The sequence below is a fragment of the Notamacropus eugenii genome, chromosome 1 (assembly GCF_028372415.1).
Source record: "Notamacropus eugenii isolate mMacEug1 chromosome 1, mMacEug1.pri_v2, whole genome shotgun sequence".
NCBI lineage: Eukaryota > Metazoa > Chordata > Mammalia > Diprotodontia > Macropodidae > Notamacropus > Notamacropus eugenii.
Window position 1 is genome coordinate 529,204,509 of NC_092872.1, and position 20,306 is coordinate 529,224,814.

The 20,306-nt window shown below is 39.6% G+C and overlaps 2 protein-coding genes across 5 annotated transcripts in view; one reads left to right on the plus strand and one right to left on the minus strand.

Moving 5' to 3' along the window:
• RBKS (ribokinase) overlaps positions 1 to 10,804 on the minus strand; it is a 132,668-nt gene extending 121,864 nt beyond the window's left edge. The window contains exon 1 of one of the 2 annotated variants that reach the window (XR_011972431.1): positions 10,655 to 10,804. Coding sequence is in view for 1 of the 2 variants with exons in the window: in XM_072634067.1 (XP_072490168.1) it covers positions 10,655 to 10,731 (77 nt within the window). In the remaining variant the exon portion in view is untranslated. The remainder of the gene's footprint in view (positions 1 to 10,654) is intronic. The other variant, XM_072634067.1, reaches the window with a different exon arrangement.
• The window catches only part of BABAM2 (BRISC and BRCA1 A complex member 2), a 560,438-nt gene continuing 550,665 nt past the window's right edge, over positions 10,534 to 20,306 (plus strand). Inside the window, exons 1-2 of one of the 3 annotated variants that reach the window (XM_072634065.1) lie at positions 10,534 to 10,662; positions 16,530 to 16,683. In XM_072634065.1, the coding sequence (XP_072490166.1) occupies positions 16,556 to 16,683 (128 nt within the window). In that variant the 5' untranslated portion in view covers positions 10,534 to 10,662; positions 16,530 to 16,555. Of the gene's footprint in view, positions 10,663 to 11,099; positions 11,236 to 11,797; positions 11,819 to 16,529; positions 16,684 to 20,306 lie in introns of those variants that run through there. The other 2 variants (XM_072634064.1, XM_072634066.1) reach the window with 2 other exon arrangements.

Sequence of the window (20,306 nt, forward strand, 5' to 3'; positions counted from 1 at the left end):
TCTTTTCTGGTCTTCCTAATTGCTAATGACTGCTCCTCCAAACTACTTTGTATTTAAGTTTTTATACATTTGTATAAATTCATTTTTACATTTATACTGCACACACACATACACACTTTGTTTTGGTATTTGTTGTCTCTTCTATTAGAATGCAAACTCACTAGCAGGGAGTGTTTATTCTCAATCTATATGGTAATACTTGACACATAATTAGTGATTAATAAATACTTGATTGATTACATGATCTTATTTCCTTTTGACAATAGATTTTTATTTACTTTGGTTCAGTGTAGGGAAATCAAGGAGAAACTTTTAACCAAGTTGTCACACTCTCAAACATATGGGTAAAATTGAGACTGTAGTGTACACTAGGCCTGCACAACATATGTACCACAGGCCACTTGTAGCCCACCAAATGATTCTGGGCAGCCTGAAAAAAATGTAGAGGATGTAAAAGAAAGTAAAGATGTAATGAGTGCTTTGTCTGTGCCCTGCTTAACCTGTCTATTGTGCCCATCATGTAACCTGGTAGGTGGGTTGCCACTATGCACTCTCTCCTGTTTGTCATGTTACCCACAACCAATTTCCCCTTTTTAAATATGGTTGATTTGCAAAATATCTGATAAATGAGCCATAAAAACCTATCTGCAGCCCAAAGAAGCTTAGCCTATTTTAATTTTGGCCTCTACCTACTGCCAAATCATGCAGGTCTGGTGTAGACCAAAAGTGTCAAACACATGGCCTGTATGTGGTCTGCAACGTTCCTGAGTACAGCCTAAACCAGATGAAAATATATTTGGGAAATATTTAACAAAGTAAATAAAAGTACAAGAGAAAATAGATGTTAATATGTGGTTTTCATAGTCACTATGTAGCTCACAGAGTTCCTTATGTATGGTTTAGTATTTTCATTTTTATTTCAATTTGATACAACTGGTGTAAACTATTAAGAAGGTTTTGGTATAGTAAAAAGAGTATTGGCACTGGTGTCAGAAAAACTGGCTTCACATTCCAGTTCTGACGTTTACTAGCTATGGGATCCTGAGAACATCATGTACTTTATGCCTCCTTATGATAACCCATAAAATGTGGGTAATAATATACATACTACCTACCTCATAAGGCTGTTGTGCAGAAAGTGTTTTGTAAAATTTAAAGTGCTAAATAATGTGGGTTATTCTTAGCATTACTACTGAAGATGCTGTAAAGTAGAGGAAACTAGCTAACAAAGCTTCTTAGGTTTATCATTGCTTATCATTTTACTTCAAGTCTAAAAATTAGTTCTCAAAAAGACATTAAGACCTGTCTTTGAGACAAAGATGACGTCCGTGGGACAAACAGTAACGTATTATTGATGCTATTCTGGCTGCAGCAATCATTCATTTATTTTTACTCTAAGAGGCATTCTGGAGCTGTCCAAGGTGAATTCCTGCACTGATAACTGAGGATGTCAGGTATGTGTCAACCAAGTTCATAGTGTGGATGTACCCAAGTGGCATTGCCAGACATACTGATCATGTAAGAAAATGTTTCCTCCAGACTCACTTGGCAACATCCTTCTTGATTTCTGTTGTGTTTAATATTGTTGACTGTTTCTTTATACTAACTACTCTCTTCTCCCCTAGTTACAGAAACAACAATGTTCTAAGGGTCAGAAAACCTTACCCTTCTAAAACACATTCTGCTTCTTTCTGAACTCTTATTGTGAGAATTCTCCAACTGTCAGGTGTTGGCCCTCTTATCTCTACATTTTCTTTCTTGTCAAGCTCATCTATACCCAATTTCAATTACTGCCTCAGTGACAATTACTTCTAAATCTGCATGTCCCCCTAACTTTTCAGTTCTAGACCTGCATCTTCAGCTTGCCTAGATTCATACTTTAATAGCACTTTAAGAACAGTGAGCCCAAACTAATCTTATCATTTCCCCTAAACTTCCTCCTCCTAATTTCACTATTTCTCTCTATAATGTTATTTGCTCAGTCTCTTAAGTATGAAACTTTGGGGTTATTATTCACTCTTCCATCTACCCCACTTCTCATAGTCAATGTTATTTGGTCTTTTAAATTCCACCTTTGCATTCAATCTCGTTTCTCTGTTTTTATTGCCACAACCCTAGGACAGGTTTTTTACAGCCATTCTGCCTTTTTGGATTATGTCCATACAATGCTGAGAATGAAAGTATTTTCAGTGACAGGGTATGCACATGTACATATATCCACAGACCAATAAAAGTTGCAAAGAAAGATAGCACTTGGTTTAACCTGTGGAATCTGCTGGCACTTAAGTTATTTTTCAAGGTTTGGACTATTATAACTTGAACTCTGGACTTTATCTTTTGGTAGCTGCCTTTTCTGACCTTGACTTAATTCTGAGTTTTGACACTATTACTGCCTCAGGCATTACTTCTCCCTTTAACCCTTTCAGCTCTGATTTGTAAATCTAGAGCTTGGCTTATTCACATCATGACTCTGATCCCAATACAGGAATTTCTTAGTCACCCCTCCATACCCTTACCCAAACTGGGAAAGATTCAATTAGTAAAATGGATCTAGATTACTTATAGCCCTTGATGAAAGTTTGGATTATCCCTGGCTTATTTTACTGATACTCAATACACCATGATTATTTGACCTCTTTCACAATTGCTGTTTATTCCAATTGCTTCCCTTTTTGTATGATTACAGGCTTACTACTGTCTCTTTTACTTTATACCTATATCTTGCTTTCTACCACAAACTAGTTCTGGCCTTGAACTTTACAACTTTACAAATTCCACCTAAACAAATTTTCTAAATATTCCACTTTAAATTTTCTCTTTTTGGGAGTCCATATCAGAATCTTTCTAGACATCTGATGTTCCTTCAGCAGACAAAATAGACTCAGAACCACATATGTCTGTCCTTATGGTAAAATTTACTTGATTGATACAGTGTATCAATAGGGTTAAATTTAGCTTATTTCTAATGAACTAATTCTCTTGATACTAAATTGTACAACTAACAGAAAAAGTCTTACTAGAATATTAAAAAAAAACTTACTGGTAACTGGCTTTTGAGATAAATTAAATGTGGAGGAAAAGTGATTTAGTTTTATTTCTCACAAGTAGGAAAAACTTGATTTTTTTAAATGAATGAATTTAACTTGGCTTTGGATCTGCTCAAAATACGTTTGGAAAGAAGGGTTAAAGGACAATGGAAGTGACTTTTGATACTGCACTATGTTAAAAAGATGTCAGCAATTTCCAAGCAGACAACAAAACTATCATTGATTTAAAAGGAAAAAAAAGCAAACCAAACAACTACGGCCAACTTATCATCTGCTTTGAATCTAAAGTCTTCTTAATTAATTTATTCTATTACCCAAATAAAACTTCCTGAGAATTAAGCAATCATTTACTGATTCTATATGGATTAAATTTAGAAGCATGAGTGAACATGAGTCTTATCTCACAAACATATCATTTTAAATTACCAATGTGCAAAATGACAACATAGTTTTCTACTGACATGGAAATGACAAAATGACTGCAGTGTCATAAACACAGGTTTTCAGTGAGATCCCTATAGAGCAACCTTAGGGGTATTGAAGCAGGACATGTACTCATGGGAAAGCCTGTATGACCCATTTCATTAAGAAATAACATTATCAATTAAGGGTGATATGTCATATATTAACTTTGTAAATAAGCATGGACCTTATAGAATGCCACATAAGCTCAAAATAGATATACAACCTGAGTATAAAATGCCACACAATAAAAAATTTAGAAGATAATAAGATCAGGTACTTTTCTAAACTAAATACAGGATAGAGAAATTAATAAAAGATGCAATAATTTATTTTTACTATAAAATTAAAAGGCCTTTGTATAAATAAAATAGAATCAGAAAACGTAGAAGAGTAGGAAAATATTAACTAAATATATCACCAATACCCAAAACATACAGAGAATTTAAACAATTATATCATACTAGAAGCCATTTCCCAAGTAGACACATGGCCAAAGGATTTATAGTTTTCAAAAGAGCTGCAAACCACAAATAACCAGACGAAAACATGCTCCAAATCACTAATAATAATAATAAGATACAAATTAAAATTGCTGAATTTTCACCTGAAACTTTGTATGCAAACTGGGAGAGCTGAAAAAATGGCAACAATCAAAGTTGGAGATGCTTTGGAAGGACAAATAACATTGTACATGATGCTGTGAACTGGCCCAACCAAAAATGTACAAAAAGTGACTATGCTGTCTATATACTATAGTACTGTGCAAATACTGTAACCTGATGAAATCAAAGACGGAGACAAAAGTCCAATGTTTCCAAAATTTTTGTAGCAGCACTTTGTGATCGCAAAGAATTAGAAACAAGGTTGGTTATCCATTGATTCAAGAATGGTTGAAAATGTCTGATAAATGAATATAATAATGTAATACTGTACAGTAGGGAATAATATGAAGAATCAGAAGTATGCCACAGCAAAATGAAATAAACAGAACCAAGAGAACAATATACTTTACTATAGCAATATGAATGAAAAGACTGCTAAAAGGAATAATAGAAAATTTGATAAAGGTCCCTGAAAACATTTCCTCAGAGCAGAGAGATGAGGAACAACTAGGTCAGAATACTATATACTAATGTGGACTATAGCAGAGACTCTAATTGTTTTTGTCTCAAGGGAGGGCTCAACAGGTGGTTGAAACAAATGTGATATATTCATGTTTTCGTTTAAGACATGAGGTATTAAATAAAAAAAATTTAAGTCATTTAAGCAAGTACGGAACTAACTATATGCTCTGGGCTCTCAAAAATTTAACATACTTTGCTTTTTTGTTTTTCGTAGGATTCAAAGTATATAGGGAACTTAGTATATATTTACCACATTTAGGGAGATGCTTGTATTCATTCATGTATTTGGTAAGTGACTACTGTGTATAAGGAATTGTGCTAGGTGTTAGGGATAAAAAGAAAAAAATAGTCCTTGCTCTCAAGGAGTTTACATTTGATTGAAAGAAAACATTTACACTTCTAAAAGGGACTGGCCAAGTACTATGTGTATGTGTAGAATGCTAAACTGATGTAATATCTACGTAGATCATGTGCAGACATCCTATAACTGGTTTTGATCTGCTAGACTCATGATGAAGATGAATCTTTTTGACTGGCTGTGTAGCTCAAATTGGGGATGCATCTAAAAGATACTGGTGGACCAGAACCTGGTCCTTTCTTCTGACTTCTTCTTGCCTGGCAGTGAAACATGAGAGATGACAGAAGAGTCCTCAGGCTCTTTTCCATCCTAAGTGAATGTGTGGCCCATTAATATGGTCTCAGTCCTCCAACTTGGCAGCTGGTCTTTTATTTTAGATTTAGGAGATGGAAATGGAGGTTAAACAATGAAGTCCAGTCTGGGTTTTGCAAACAGTTCAGCATCAATACTCCAAGGAGTGAAGAATGGCTTTCAGCATCCAGTACCTAGGTGAGATAGGTACTCATTCAGCAGTAAGACTATATTTGGGCTTGAACTTGATAGGATCAATTCCAAGTAGAAATTGAATTAAGTTTGAGCCTAATTTCCCTAGCTTGAGGTGTTATAAGAGAGAATATATCTCCTTGTACTCAGAGGAAGGGGAAACATTAGTAGTTCTGCTCTCACTAGATTTTAGAAGTAAATATCTCACTGTAAAAGTGAATAGAAATTGGTTCAATGAAATAAGTGAGCTAATCATTGGCCACTAAGAGTTTGTGTGAGTGAAAATATGTAGGAATGGGAGCTTGAGCCAAGAGTTAACCCTAAAATCCTGAGGGACAATGGAGCTTCAGGGTGGGACTGTGACATCAGAGTATCCGCTGTGTATAGACAGGACAAATATATGCAAGGTAATTTGGAGGAGTGGGGAGATCAGGAAAAGTCTCCTGTAAGAGATGGTGCCTGATATGAACCTTGAAGGAGGCATGAGTCTAAGAGGCCAAAGTGAGGAAAAAGGGCATTCCAGGTGTCTGTATGTAGGTAGCCTATGGAAAGGGTGGAGTCATACATGGAAAAGCAAGCAGTTCAATTTGACTAGAATGTAAAATGCAAGATAAGATACATAACACCAGTCTGGAAAGATAGACTGGAGTTAGGTTGTGAAGTGCTTTAAATGCCAAACAAGAGCTCATATTTTATGGAAACAGAATTATTTAGACTTGGTAACTAACTTGGACATATATAATCCTGGGGAGGTGGAATTTAGGAGATATGAGATTGATACTGCCAAAAACTGGTAGGATCAATGAGGATTATAAGTTATAATGGTTATATAGAATATTAATAGGTGTCATGATTTTTGAAAATTATCTGCAAAGGTGAGGCATAGTCACTGCTACAAATGACCAGGACTACTGTGCTAAAATTTGCAAGGCCACCACTAGGACTACTACTTTTTGGTCACATTAATTAGAAATGAAAAAGGCAATGTGGAACATTGAGTACACATTCCATAATGGAACATCAATTGTCAATTCAATTATTAAAATTTCATTCAAAGTAGAATTGATCTTGAACTCTAGCCAAAGTGGTTTTGTTATTGAAATAATTAAAGCACCTGGTCATGGGAGTTCTACCTGTAAGGTTTTACATGTAAAGAAACTCCAAAGGCACAGTCTTTGAAAACATTGCTGAGTTAAGCAGCGTGAAGTATAATAATGAGAACATTAATAGGAATGCTGTTCCTAGGCCCAAATGTCCCATAATTACCTGAGCCTTACCTTAGACTTGTTATCTTAGTTATCAGATACACTACATATGAAGTATGCTATTATTATCCTCATTTTTTACAACTGAAGAAACTGAGGCAGAGGTTAAATGACTGGTCCAGGGTCAAACTGCTAATGTCTGAGGCTGGATCTGATTTCACGTGTTCCTAACTCCAGATCCAAATCTCTATCGAATGCACCCTCCACCTGCCATATAGAGAGTTAACCTTCTGGTTATCTGACAAACATTCACTAAGTATTTACCATGTTTAAATTTCTGGAAATGGAAGCAAAAATTTAGCCACTCTCTTCATGGAATTTACAGTTTAAAATGTAAATAAGACAACTGTCATTCAGTCATTTTTCAGTCCAGTCTGACTTTTTGTGACCCCATTTGGGGTTTTCTTGGAAAAGATACTGGAGTGGTTTGCCATTTCCTTCTCCAGCTCATTTTATAAATGATGAATTGAGGCAAACAGGGTTAAGTGACTTGCTCAAGGTCACACAGGTAACTATGATAATGACAAAGGAAAAATGTGAAATGCTCTAATCCCACATATTTCATTACCTCAATGGAAGTGTTATTAAACAGGCTGTTGTATATTATTTGATTTATATTTATTTTTCTGGACTTTAATTAGTTTCGTGCCTTTTAAACTGTAAAGTTAGGAAATTTCCAGCCAAGACAGGTACTTCAACAGGAGGCATTCAGCCCAGTTCCAATACAGCAAAGACCTCAATTTTGTGCCAGACCAAAAAATGATCAAGTCAGTAGGAAATTACAGTGAATGACTTTTTCTACCTAGAATTTCACCTCCTCCCCCCAAAAAAATTAGTCAGAAGCTCATTGGCAAAAAAATGCCAGTTCAGATAAATAAGCCTATAGCCTCTCAGTGAGCCTTGTGGCCTGCGGGATTCTGTGTCATGAGGGAGCGGGAGTATGCTTTCTTCAGAAAGCACCAGGGAACCTGATATATACAAGGCAGTCAGAAAACTCCAGGACCCTGAAGAGCTCCAGTGAGCGCTGTGGCATACAAGTGCTCAAGTCTAGAGGCTCCAAGGTCCATAGTACTCTCTATACTGAGTTGCCATAAAAATTCCTCAGCCCCATCACTCTGAACCTCAATGATTTGGAACCAGCAAGCAGAGAGAATTGTAAGAATTTAGGTGACTCAAGGTAAGCCCAAACAGGGTCCACTACCCCACTGAAAATCATAGCAGTGGGAGGAGCTTGGCCCTACCCATTTCAAGAATTAAAGCTAGAAAGATGAGTAAATCAAAGAATATAGTGATTGGTATAAAAACTTATTTCAGCTCTAAATAATTTGGTAAACACTGCAGTCACAGATAACAAACTGAAATTCTTGAGGAAAGAATTGAAAGGAGAATAACTGGTTTAGAAAAGAAAGTGGTTCACCTTATCCAAATAAAATTAGAAGAAATTCCAGAAAATTAGAAGATATAAAAGAGAAACCAATGATTTTATGAAACAGCAAGAAATATTAGAATAAAATCAAAAGATTTTTAAAAAGAACATAAGCCATCTGGTACTAGAAACAACTGACTTGGACAATAGGTCAAGTAGAAATTGTTTAAGAATCATTGGGCTCCCAAGCAATCTTAGTTCAAGTTCTCTGTTGCATTTCATACAGATATTTCAGGTCAGTGGAACTAACAGGTGAGGTCTTAGCTGTAATTTCCGGAGTTACTGAACTAATAAAAGATTGAAATATTTGCTACAATACTACAGAAGTACTAGTAACAGCAATTTAATCAACATGACTTAAAATCAATGATGATATTGACAAAATGGAGAGACAAGGATGGTGAAGATTTGAAACCATGCCATTGGAAGAAACTAGCGATGTTTATCCTGGAAAAGTCTTGAGGTGAAGGAGGCAGCAGGACATATGAAAAGTTTTTATATATTTGAAAGACTGCCTAGTTCTAAGGGGCAACTCTTATGGATGTAATTAAAAGTGTTCTAATCATTAAATAGGGGAATGAACTCATCATCACTGTGGACGTATTTGAACAGTGGCTGGAAGATTCAATAGACAGGATTCATGATTTGGGTAGAGTTCAAGTTATATTTTGTGTACTTTGAGGTCCCTTTAACTCTGTGATTCTCATTTCTTCCAACTAAAGGATTCCATGAATCTTTTGCCTGGGCCTCTCCCATTTTTAGTTCACACATTGTAAAGGATGAACTTACCATGGGTTGCTCCAAGGCTCCAACTTCTCTTTTCAGCCTTTTTTTTCTTTCATAGTACTCCTGCATATTCTTAAGAATATTCTATATAGAACATAGAATATATGCATATTCCTGCATATTCTAGCCAGACTGAACTATTAGCTACCTCTTCACATGGTGTCTCCAAGCAGGGTATTCATATTAGTAAAGTACTTACTTCCTCATCTCTGGAAAAAGAACTTATTCCTTCAAGGATCACCTTAACTGTCACTGCTTTTATGAAGGCTACCTTCACTCCACCCAAATGAAAGTATTCTCTCTCTCCAAGTTTTCCCAGAGTACTTTCCCTGAATCACTCCTTTGCCTCAATCACTCCTGACTTTGCATTAAACTGAGAATACAGATTTATCACCAGAAGGCACATTATGGTTCATACAAGCCCATCCTCCTTATTTTACATTTAAAAAACTTAAGCCTAAATCGGCTGTGACGTATCCTATACCCATTTAGTAGACTGTAAGCTCTTTGAAGCTAGTTTTTTTTTTTTATCATACTTCCAAATTCTAGTACACTGCTCCAAATTAAGAAATGTTTTCTGAATTGTATTAAATTAAGCTGAAGTTCTGGCAAAGACTAGTTCCTATTTCCAGCTTCTCCAATGAACACCTTAGTATCTGTAAAAATTATTTTCCAGGTAAGCTGTTGGGGCCTTAAAGATAATCCAGTCTAATCCAGTTAAAGAAATTTCTTATGGAGATAAGATGTTTCTTAAGGAGATAAGAAACGTCTTTATGGGGATGGGACTGGATGATCTTTTTTCCGTTCTCAATATATGATCCAAAGCTATTACCCCCTCTCCCCTCACACTTATTTTTTGGTTATTTTCTCTTGAGAGGCAGTGGGGCACAAAGTCAAAGGATCTAGGGTTTTTCAGGTATTGATTACATGTGTGACCTTCGACCAATTAAACCTCTCTGGGCTTCCATTTCCTTTTCTGTATAAGAGGTGGGGAGAGTTCGAAGCAGAGGATTTTGAAGGCCCCTTCCACCTCTAGACCTATGATGCCATGTACATGTCTTGCCCACCTTTCCCTCCTAGAATGCTGGCTCCTGAAGGCAAACTCTATTTTTCCTTTGGTGTTTCCAGTTCCCCGCAGAGTTAGCACAAAATAAAGGCTTGCTTATGTGAAATCACAGGGCGTCCCCACCACCCTCGGCTGAAGCCACAGCTCCAGAGGCTGGCAGTTATTACTTGTACTAACGGTGTAAAAGCATCTTATCCTCAGCAAGCAGTTATTACGGGCCTCTTATGAGCCCAGTGAAGGCGGGGGCACGCAGGCTTGGGTTCGGGTTCGGGTCCCGGTCCCGGTCCCGGTCCCAATCTGGACTTTGCCTCTAACTCGAGTAGGCATGACTCTACTGGGTCCGTCACCTCTCTGGGCGTCCTTCGGTTGGGTTCTGGGAAGGCGATGCCGTGACCGGCCGGCGAATCGGGCTGTAGTGAGGCAGGGATGCGCGGTCACCAGCCTCACTATCTCCCCCAGAGCCTTCTGGGCCCAGTGGCGAGAGGCGGAGGCGGAGGCCGGGAGATGGGCCCCGGGCCTCCTTTTCCATTCCTCGCAACCCTCCCTCCCGGCTCCCGGCTCCCGGCTCCCGGCTCAGCAGCGAGGGCGGCCTACCCGCCCCGGGCGCCCCGTCGGCGGCGTCCCCCGCACTAACCTGACCAGGTCGGTCATGCAGGAGCCCACCACCACCACGGCCGGGTCCGCCCGCAGCCCCGCCGCGCGGCCTGCCATAGCGAGCGCTCCACTTTGCCCTTTGCCCTCCACCTCGGGGTCAAGTACACCGCGTCCCTCCCCTCCCGGACCTGGAGACGAGGGCCTCTCCCTCCTCCCCCCCCGCCTTCCCCCTCCTCCCCAAGCCACCGGCGGGCATCTTTCCAAGTGCCTGATATAAATTCATCCTCCAGCTCTTCTGTTCCTCTTGCGGCAGGGTTCCCTCCCCTAAGTCCGTTCCTTCCTCACATTTCGGGGCCTGTTCGAGGTTATCTGGTGATGGGGTTATCAGAGGGTAAAAAGGGGGCTGGGGGAGGGGAACGTTCAGGCGCCCACTTGACTACCCCCCCCTCCATGATTTTTCGGTTGTCGGGAGCGCGCACGTCGCCAGGCTCGAGGCGGGTTGCCGCGGGAGCGCGCACGCCCCCGGACGGCATGGCGCGTTGCGGGCGGGGGCGCGCTCGGGGAGTGTGCTCGGCGCGCGCGTTGTAGCCGGTGTCTGCGTCTGTCGGGCTCTAGTCGCAGGTACTCGGTGTTGGGATTCGGTTGCGGGCGGTGGGGAACGGAACCGGACCGGTGACGGCAGGAAGGTGGCCGGAGGGAGAGCCCCCGGCCCGCCCAGGCGCCTCCCTTCCCCCTCCCCACCCCCGCGCGATATTTCCCCTCAGACTGAACCCACCAGGCCCACGCCTCGTCTTCCTTCCCTTCAGGCCTGTCCAGCCTCAGGCCCTCACCCAGTGTGACTCGGGGAACCTCTGTTGCTGGGCCTGGAGTCAGGAAGGCGGGGGTTCGAATCCTGCCTCAGACACTGAGCAGCCGGATGGAGCCCCGGCAGTAATAATGGCTGTCACACCCATCACGGGGTGGTTGTGAGAAGCAGATGAGAAATAAGATGTAAAATGGGTTACAAACCCGAAAGCGCTGGAGTTGTTGCTCCGCTTTACCGACAGACAGAGGAGGCTGGGAGAAGCCGAGGGTCTCTGTATCTCGCCCAGCTTCCGGGGCTGTGCAGCTCCAGGGAGATAACGGAGTCCTGGCTCTGCTTCCTGCCACCTTGCGACTTCAGACAAGGAGGTGACCTCAGGTTGCCCATCTGCTAAAGGACAAGGTTGGACTAGACTATTAGATCCCTTCTAGCTCCAAACCCCTGATCCTGGGATTCTGAAGCACTTTGGAAACCTTAGAGTGCTGTCTGAACACCGGCTATTATTAATGGTTATTGGTTGAACTGAATAAAAATTGGATTTCAAAGCCACCTTGGAGGTACCCTGGAGAGGGACTGGTTACTCTTTTCCTCTTTCTGGAGGGTTTTCTCCCATGCCCTTTGCTGCGTTGTGACATAAGTACATTCTCCCCTGGGCTCTGCATGATGTTTCATTGATTCAGCGCAGGTCCTTCTTTCCCCTCACCCTTCCACTTTTCATGGCCTTGATGTGGCCTAGTATATAAGTGGGCTTACCTTTGGGGCTGACCTGTGCCTCATAAGTCAGTCACTTTGGAACAGTTTATGATGATTGGGTCTTTCCACTGGGTAGCTTTTACCTGATTTCTATGAGCAGGAGCTACTCCCTTCCCCATTGGTTTGCAAGGCCCACATCAGCTTTATATTGAGCCCTGAAATGGCCTTTGACCATGGAAATAGTATAGAATCTTTTTGCTTGACAAAAGTGAACCTTTCCATAGATCTCTATGTAAAGCATTTTGTGGTTTGGTTAGCCCAATGAGGAAGGGAGGGAGGCAGGAAGGGGGCCACTTGGGCCTGGGGGCTGGGACCGGAGAAGTTGAGAGCAGGTATATAGAGCAGCAATAAAGTGGCATGGAAACCGACAAGAGAAGATGGGTGACACACAGGGCAGGGACCAACACACAAGAAAGAGTGGAAGACAGGCTCTCAGGGACACTGTGGGGTGGACTAACAAAGGTCTCAAACCAATTCCCTAACTGGCAGTGCCAGTGGGGTCTCTCGTCCTGCTTTCACTTGGAAGGTGATTTTTTTAGTGGTGGGGATGGATGGCTACAGAGTACCAAGTGGAGGGGCAAGAAGGGGAGAGACAGAGCACAGTATTGTACAGTAAAGTTAGCACAGGTGTTTTTTTGGAATGTGCCTTTTTTTCAGAATTCGTTACAAAGCGAAATTTACGTAAAGTGAGAACTGTCTGTATAACTTCTCTTTGCCTTCATCTCCCTGATCTGGATGGAGGGCAACTTTAACTGAAGTGCATTGCATAAATGTATATTTTAGTATAAAGTTTGTAAACTATAGGCCAGTGAACTTGCCCTCAGTTCTTTTGAACATTTTAGAATACATCATTCAAGAAATTAGTTGGTAAATATCTAAAAAGGGAATGAATCAGTGATTCCAAAGAGCCATCATGGATTCATCAAGAATAAGTCATGGAAGACTGAACTAATTTCCATTTTGATGTGATTACTCATCTAGTAGATTAGAATTCTGTGGATACAGTTTACCTAGATTTATCTAAGGTTTTTGATACAGTATCATACTATCCTTGTGGAGAAAGGAAAGATATTGTGTGGATTAAATACAAAGAATTCAGAATCTATTGGATAGCTTGAGTCAAAGGAGTAATTTAGTGGTTAATGGTTCAGTGCCTGCAAGGAGTTTCAATGCAATATTCCAGGGATCTGTGTGCCCTGTGCTGTTTAATATTTTTATTAATGACTTGAATTAAGACATAGTTGGTATTCTCATCAAATCTGAAGATGACACAAAACTATTAGGGATAGCTATCACAGTGAATGGCATTGATAAGATCTAAAAGGATCTTGACAGGTCAGAGTATTGGGTTAGAATTTTATTAGATAAAATCCAGTAGGAATAGATATGAAATTTTGCATTTGGGTGCTAGAAAATCAACTTCACAGGCCACAGCTGTTTAAATGAAGAAAATCAACTATGTTCACTCCTTAAATCAAGAAGCATTAATTTTTATTATCTTTTTTTATTTGGTAAAATCTAAATTAACTGCTTGACCTTTGTAGGAACTGGAGTGAAACAAGTTGCTTAGTTAGAAATGTGTAACTGTAGGTGTTCATTATAAAGGTAGGACAGTTGAACAAATTGAAAATCTTTTGCATTTGTTGTTATTATATTATTGTGTCTTGTTCATTGTCTAAAATGATCTACTTATCCAAATTTTACTTCACACTCTGTGGAGTAGTAGGAATATTTAGAATATTGGGGGAAATCAGGTAAGGAAATGCTTATAAAATGGTTATCTGCCAAGCGTAGTGCGTAACTGCATAGTGACATTCGTTACCTTTTTTGTTTCTAATACATTGTTTCTCTGATGACGTGGTCTTCTTGGGCCACGAAGGATGAACACACACGTTTTTCACTACTTTTGTTATTGATACTCTTCTTTACATATTTACAGTTTGGCTAGGGAAATTGTGGTGCTTGGTTTCATTCAACAACGTTGAAAGAAAAACAGGTTTCCCAAGTGACATTCTTAGGAATAAATCTTTGAAAAACATGTCTGGTCTACCTAAAAGGGGGAGCATATACTGGTGGGAAATAACATCTGGTATCTGGGTGGAATTAAATGAGGCCTCTTGTTTGTCACTAATGTAGAGGGAATGAGTAAGGGACAAGGTGTGCTTATGGATAAGCAGGTGCTTTCAGCAATAATACTTAGTGTAGCTTACATTTATTCAACATGTTAAAAAATCTTGTGTTATCACATTTGATTCTCCCAGTAACTCTGTGACATTATTGGCCCAGTTTTGCAAAGAAAGAAACTGAGGCTTAGTGAGGTTAAGAATTTCATCTAAGGTTACATAACCTTAGTTATGTCACTTAGTGAGTGGCATGGCTGAAACTTCTCAAACCCAGTTCTTATGACTCATTGTCCTTCTTGAGGACATGGGCTATATTTTAGCTTTTCTTGGTATCTCAGCTAGCACCTAGCAGAATGCCTGATACTGAGTAAGAACATAATAAATTTATTACTGACTTTCTGTTACAAGTGCCATCATCATCTCTCTTGGAAAATTCACTTTGGCATCTTTCTTGAATACTATTATTTTTACAATAAATGAAGTTTTACTATGGGGAAATACCTATGAAACTTCCTTAATGAATTCTCTCTGTCTAGGTTTTAGGATTTAAAGTTCAAAAGGATCTTAGAGATTATTTAGTCAAACTCCTCATGTCATAGATTACATTGAAGTCCAATACAAAAAGTTAGAATGAAACATTGGTTGTCTCATTCTTTCTATCTTGTACTTTACTAGAAATGATTGGATTGTGATTTAAGGCTGTTATTTATTTTGAAGCATTAAGAAAAATGTGTTCATTTAAAATGTTCTTGTTTACAAAATATGGGTGTCCATGTTAAAAGGTATTCATAGTCTATTCCATGAAGTGATCTCTGCTGGGATTTGTGAAATGAATGCTTTTGTGCTTCTACTTAAAAAAAAAAATCGCTGGTTAAATTTTGACAACTCATTTAGCTTTAACTCTGCCTACAACTTGGGAGGTAGAGTAGAACATCTCTTAGTAGTAAATGATAATATAAAAGCCAGTTATTAAGTGGAAGAAGAGTAGAATTGTATTTGTCATTCCTTCTTGTCTTTGGGAAGAAGAGGAGTATCTGTTCTCAGCAGCCAATGGAATGTTTTTTCTCCTGGAGGGTTCTTGTGAAGGGCTAGGATGGCAAAAAATAGTGTGAGCTTAGGAAGACTAAGTAGATTCTTGTTTTCTGGGCTTTTCATGAATAGGGGAAGGGAGTAAGCATTTATTGAACTCTAGTGTTTTTGCATATATTAGGTTATTTTTCAATCTGTGAACATTTTTTAACTGTGCTAGGTCAAGGATACAAGGATACAAAGACAACAGTGAGACAGTTCGTACACTCAAGAGGCTTAGATTCTATTCAGGGGAAACATTCACATAAATAAGTATATGCAGTGTATGTATATGTACACGTGTATATATATGTTTATGTACACACACTTATTTGTGTGTATGTGTGTACACATGTAGTATATATGTATATATACATGTGTGTATATATACATATATGTGTATGTATATGTGTGTATTTATATATAAATATATACGTAAGTTTGGGAGGGAGGGTATTTGAGGCTGGGGGACATCAGGAAGAGTTTCATGTGGAAGACAGTACTTTGTTATTTTCTTGTGCTTTTGCACTCCGCTTTGTATTACATTTATTTGTTTATATGACTTATTCCCCTCAATAGAATGTGAACTCCTGGCACAATACCTTACTTATAGTAAGTACTTAGTGCCTTTAATGGATAGAGCCAGTTGATGTTTTCATATAGTAGAGCTCTTAAGTGTTTACTCATTAATAAAAGAAACTACTTCATAGCCAAGAGATCTAAAATTGGTAGGTAGTGAAATAAAAACTGTGGGCAATCTTCACATAAATATAAAGGCTGATTAGCGGACCATATGGGATAGCAGGATCATGCTGCCTGGAGTCAGAAGACCTAGGTTAGGTAACAGTCTTGTTACTCACTAGCTGTGTGATGTTGTACAAATCATTTAATCTCCTTGAGTTTGGTTATACAGTTATACTTACTATACTTATTTATCATACAAAGAATTATTACTTACATACCCTTGTATGTAAAATTTTCCATGGCATTAGAAAAATGGACAATGAACAAATAAATTGAAATTACCTTTTTTTTTTGTATTACCTTTGCATGAGATGATATTTAAATATCAGAAAATCTACTGAATGTATTTTGCAAGGATCTCAAAAACTGTACAGACTGTAAGGTTTGCTGTTCTTTGACCAAAATGTCTTTACTTTTCTTTGCAGAGTGGTGAGTTGCAAGTTAAGCTAAAATGTCCCCTGAAGTAGCCTTGAACAGAATTTCTCCATTGCTTTCTCCTTTTATATCCAGTGTGGTCAGAAATGGAAAAGTAGGACTGGATGCTACAAACTGTTTGAGGATAACTGACCTGAAATCTGGGTATGTATCAAAAGTAGGGTCAAGAAGCCCTTCTCATAACTCTTTTCTTAAGGGTACATATATGTGGCAGACAGTCATTCTTTTGTAAACATTTATTGATGCACTTAGCTTTTACACAGTTTTTGATATCTAATTTTTGAGATTCTTCCATTTGTATTTTAGACCACAGTCTTGTCAGATTTTCATTTATTTTGCTTATTTTTGTATCATGTGCAGTGGAGTGGGAGATTTATTGAGCATGGCTTTCATGAATATGTGGATTTTCTCGTAATGTCATAGATTTAGTGTTGGAAGAGAGTCCAGAAGGAGGTCATCTGGTTTATTAGAGAAGAGGAAACTGTGCTTAGAGAGGTTAAGAGCTTACTACCTGAATGACTTCAGGGCAGGGCATGGCACATATTAAGTAAGTAGAGAGTGGGAATTTGAACCTAGGGACTCCTAATGTCTAATCTGATGTACTTTCTATAAGGCCAGAGGTTGGCTGCAGAATAGACCGTAGTCTGGAATGAGAGGTTGGGGTTATGGCAGGCAGACGAATCAGCAGGCTGTTGCAAAGATCCAGGTGTGAGAAAATGAGGATCTGTAATTGGGTGGTGGCAGTGTCAGAGGAGAGAAGAGGGTGTATTTGAGAGATGTTACAGAGGTGAAATTGACAGGCCTTGGCAACAGAATGGCTATAGAGGTTTCTAGGTGGCATAGTGTAAAGAGCCCTAGACCTGGAGTGAAGAAGACCGTTGTTCAAATCTGACCTCAGACACCTATTGACTGTATTACTCTGGGCAAGTCACTTAAACTTGTTTGCATCAGTTTTGTCATCTGTAAAATGAGGACAATAATAGTATCTACTTCCCAGGATTAGTGTAAGGATCAAATGAGATAATAATTGTAAAGCATTTAGCATAGTGTCTGGTACACAGTAAGCACTGTAGAAATGTTAGATATTTTTAGTAAGGGATGATATTGAAGTTTCAGATCTAAGAGACTGGGAAGATGGTGGTGCCCTTGATAGTAATAGGAAAGTTTGGAAGGGGGAATAGTTTAGGGGGAAAAACAATAAGCTTAGTTTTGGACATACTGAGTTTTAGATGTCTAATGCATATCTTGTTTGAGATACCTGAAATGCAGTTGGAGATATAAGACTGGAGGTCAGGGGAAAGGTTGGGGCTGCATAAGTAGATTTGAGAATCATCAGCATAGAGATGATAGTTGAATCTGTGGGAGCTGACAACATCATTAAGCAAAGTAATATAGAGGGAAAAGAGAAGAGGTCTCAGGTTGGAGCCCTCTGGGACACCCAGATTAGTGGGCATGACCTGGACGAAGATCCTACAAAGGAGACCAAGAAGGAGTGGTCTGATAGGTAGAAAGAGAATGAAGAGAGAGGTGTCTTGAAAACCTAGTGAGAAGAGAGCATTAAGGAGAAGAGGGTGATCAATAGTGTCAAGGGCTGCATAGAAGTTAAGAAGAATAAGTATTGAAGAAAGGCCATTGGATTTGGCAATTAGGATCATTGATAACTTTGGAGAAGATAGTTTTGTTGGAATGATGAGATTAGAAGCTAGAATGTAGGGGATTAGGAAGAGAGTGAGATGAGAAAAAGTGGCAGCACCTATTGTAGATGGCCTTCTGAAGGAGTTAGCCACAAAGGGCAGAAGAAATATAGGGCAATAATTTGTGGGGGTGGAAAAATCAAGTGAGGGTTTTTTGAAGACAGGGAAGATATGGGCAGGTTTATAGGAAGCAGGGAAGGAGCCAGGAGACAGGGAGAGATTGTAGATAATTCAAAGAGTAGAGATAGCAGGGCATTTTCTTGGAGAAATTGAGATGGAATGGGATCGCATGTCTAAGTAGAGGAATTTGCCTTGGCAAGGCATAAGGCCATTTCATGTGAGACAGAGGTGAAAGAGGAGATTGTGATGGAAGGCATATGAGTGATAAAAAAAAGAAAAAAAGGAAGGAAAAAAGGCCATGGGAGATGGCTTCAGGTTTTTTTTTTTTTTCTGTTAAATATAAAGTCAAGTTTCTCAGCTGAAAGGGTGGGAAATAGGGAGAGCCCTGGGAGACTTGAGGAGGGATGAAAAAGTTTGAAAACTTGCTGTAGAGAGTGCAGTAATGAGTAATAAGGGAGATATAGTAGGATTGCCTACCACCAGTGAGGACTCAGTTGAGGTTGTATAAAAGAAATTTGTAGTGGACCCAGTTAGAATGATTGCGTCATTTTTCTTTCTTTTGTTGAGCATGATGTGTGTGGCAGAGAAGGCAGTAGATGGCAGGAGTAATCAGGGCTGAGGTTTGGCAGGGCACAATTGGACATATGATAAAGGGTCCAGGGACTCATGAAAAGAGGACATTGTAGAGTTGAATTGGTTCACCAGGAGTTCAAGATGGGAAAAGGAACAGGGGTAATAGCCGAGAAGATAACCATAAGAAGAGGGAAGTAATAGTAGAAGATAACTAGAAAAAGAGTGAGAAAGCCGATAGATTATGGTCAAGTAAGGGGATTTCAGAATTCTTGAACATGGAGGTGGTGTATTTGTGGATTATGGCAAGATCAAGGGTTTGACCATATGTGTGTGTCTGAGGTAATGTGGAGGAATGTTTCTTGGGAAATGAAGTAGATTGAGGAACTCAATTAACTTAATGTTAATATGTATATTGAAGTCCCCTAGTGTGAGGACAGGAGTTGGGGAGGAAAGATTGTGATCCTGGTACTGAATTTGTTGAGGAAGGAACGGGAATATCTTGTAAGTCTTTACACATCTACTAGGATTTTGATTGATCGGAAGATGTGGATTTTATGGCACTCAAAGGAGAACAGGTTACTGAGTGATGGAATAGAGGTAGGGGAGGACCTGGAAGTAGCAGTGGAGAGCAAGGAGTATTTCACCACCCTACTCTTGACCAGTGAGCTGAGGGGAATGAGTGAAAATTCAGTCAGTACTGGAAGAAGTGAGTGGCTAAGGAGATAGTGTCATCGGAGGGGAGCCAGCTCTTAGTGACTGCAGGAAGATAAAAGGAGTGGGAGAATTAAAAGTTTAAGATGAAGGTAAGTTTGTTACCTGTGGAGCAGGCACAGTGGTGGACTGGATAGCATTTGGTTGGGACTTTGAGGTGGAGGTTTGAGGGGAATGGGAAGAAGGAATCAATTGGAGAGGAATGGGGTTTAGATAATGTTTTACAGGCATTCAGAATCAATAGAATGTGTAGAGTATGAACAGGTGTGAATATGTTAATCATTAAGGGACAGGCACCTCTCCTTTTCCCAGAGGAATGTGTTCATCAGGCAGGAGATACCCTCAGCATGAGATGCAGCACGAGGTGGAAGTCTTGCTCCCCATTGTCCAGTCAAATGGAAAGTCACTGATGTTGCATGGAAGATGAGGCAGCAGGAGGTTGAAGTCACCTGGAGCAGGGCTGGGAGATGGAAGTCTTGCTCTGACCTGAGCTATCTTTCCTCTTCTTCAGCCCAGGAGATGGAAGGTGTGAAGTTAGGTGAAAGGTCATGTCTTACTACACTTCTCTTCTTTGTTTGGAAAATGGAGATGAGGGAGACCCAGCCGGAAGTGAAGTCATATCTCAGGAAGTGAAGTGGAGTTGGTGCAGATTACCTTTTCTATAACTTG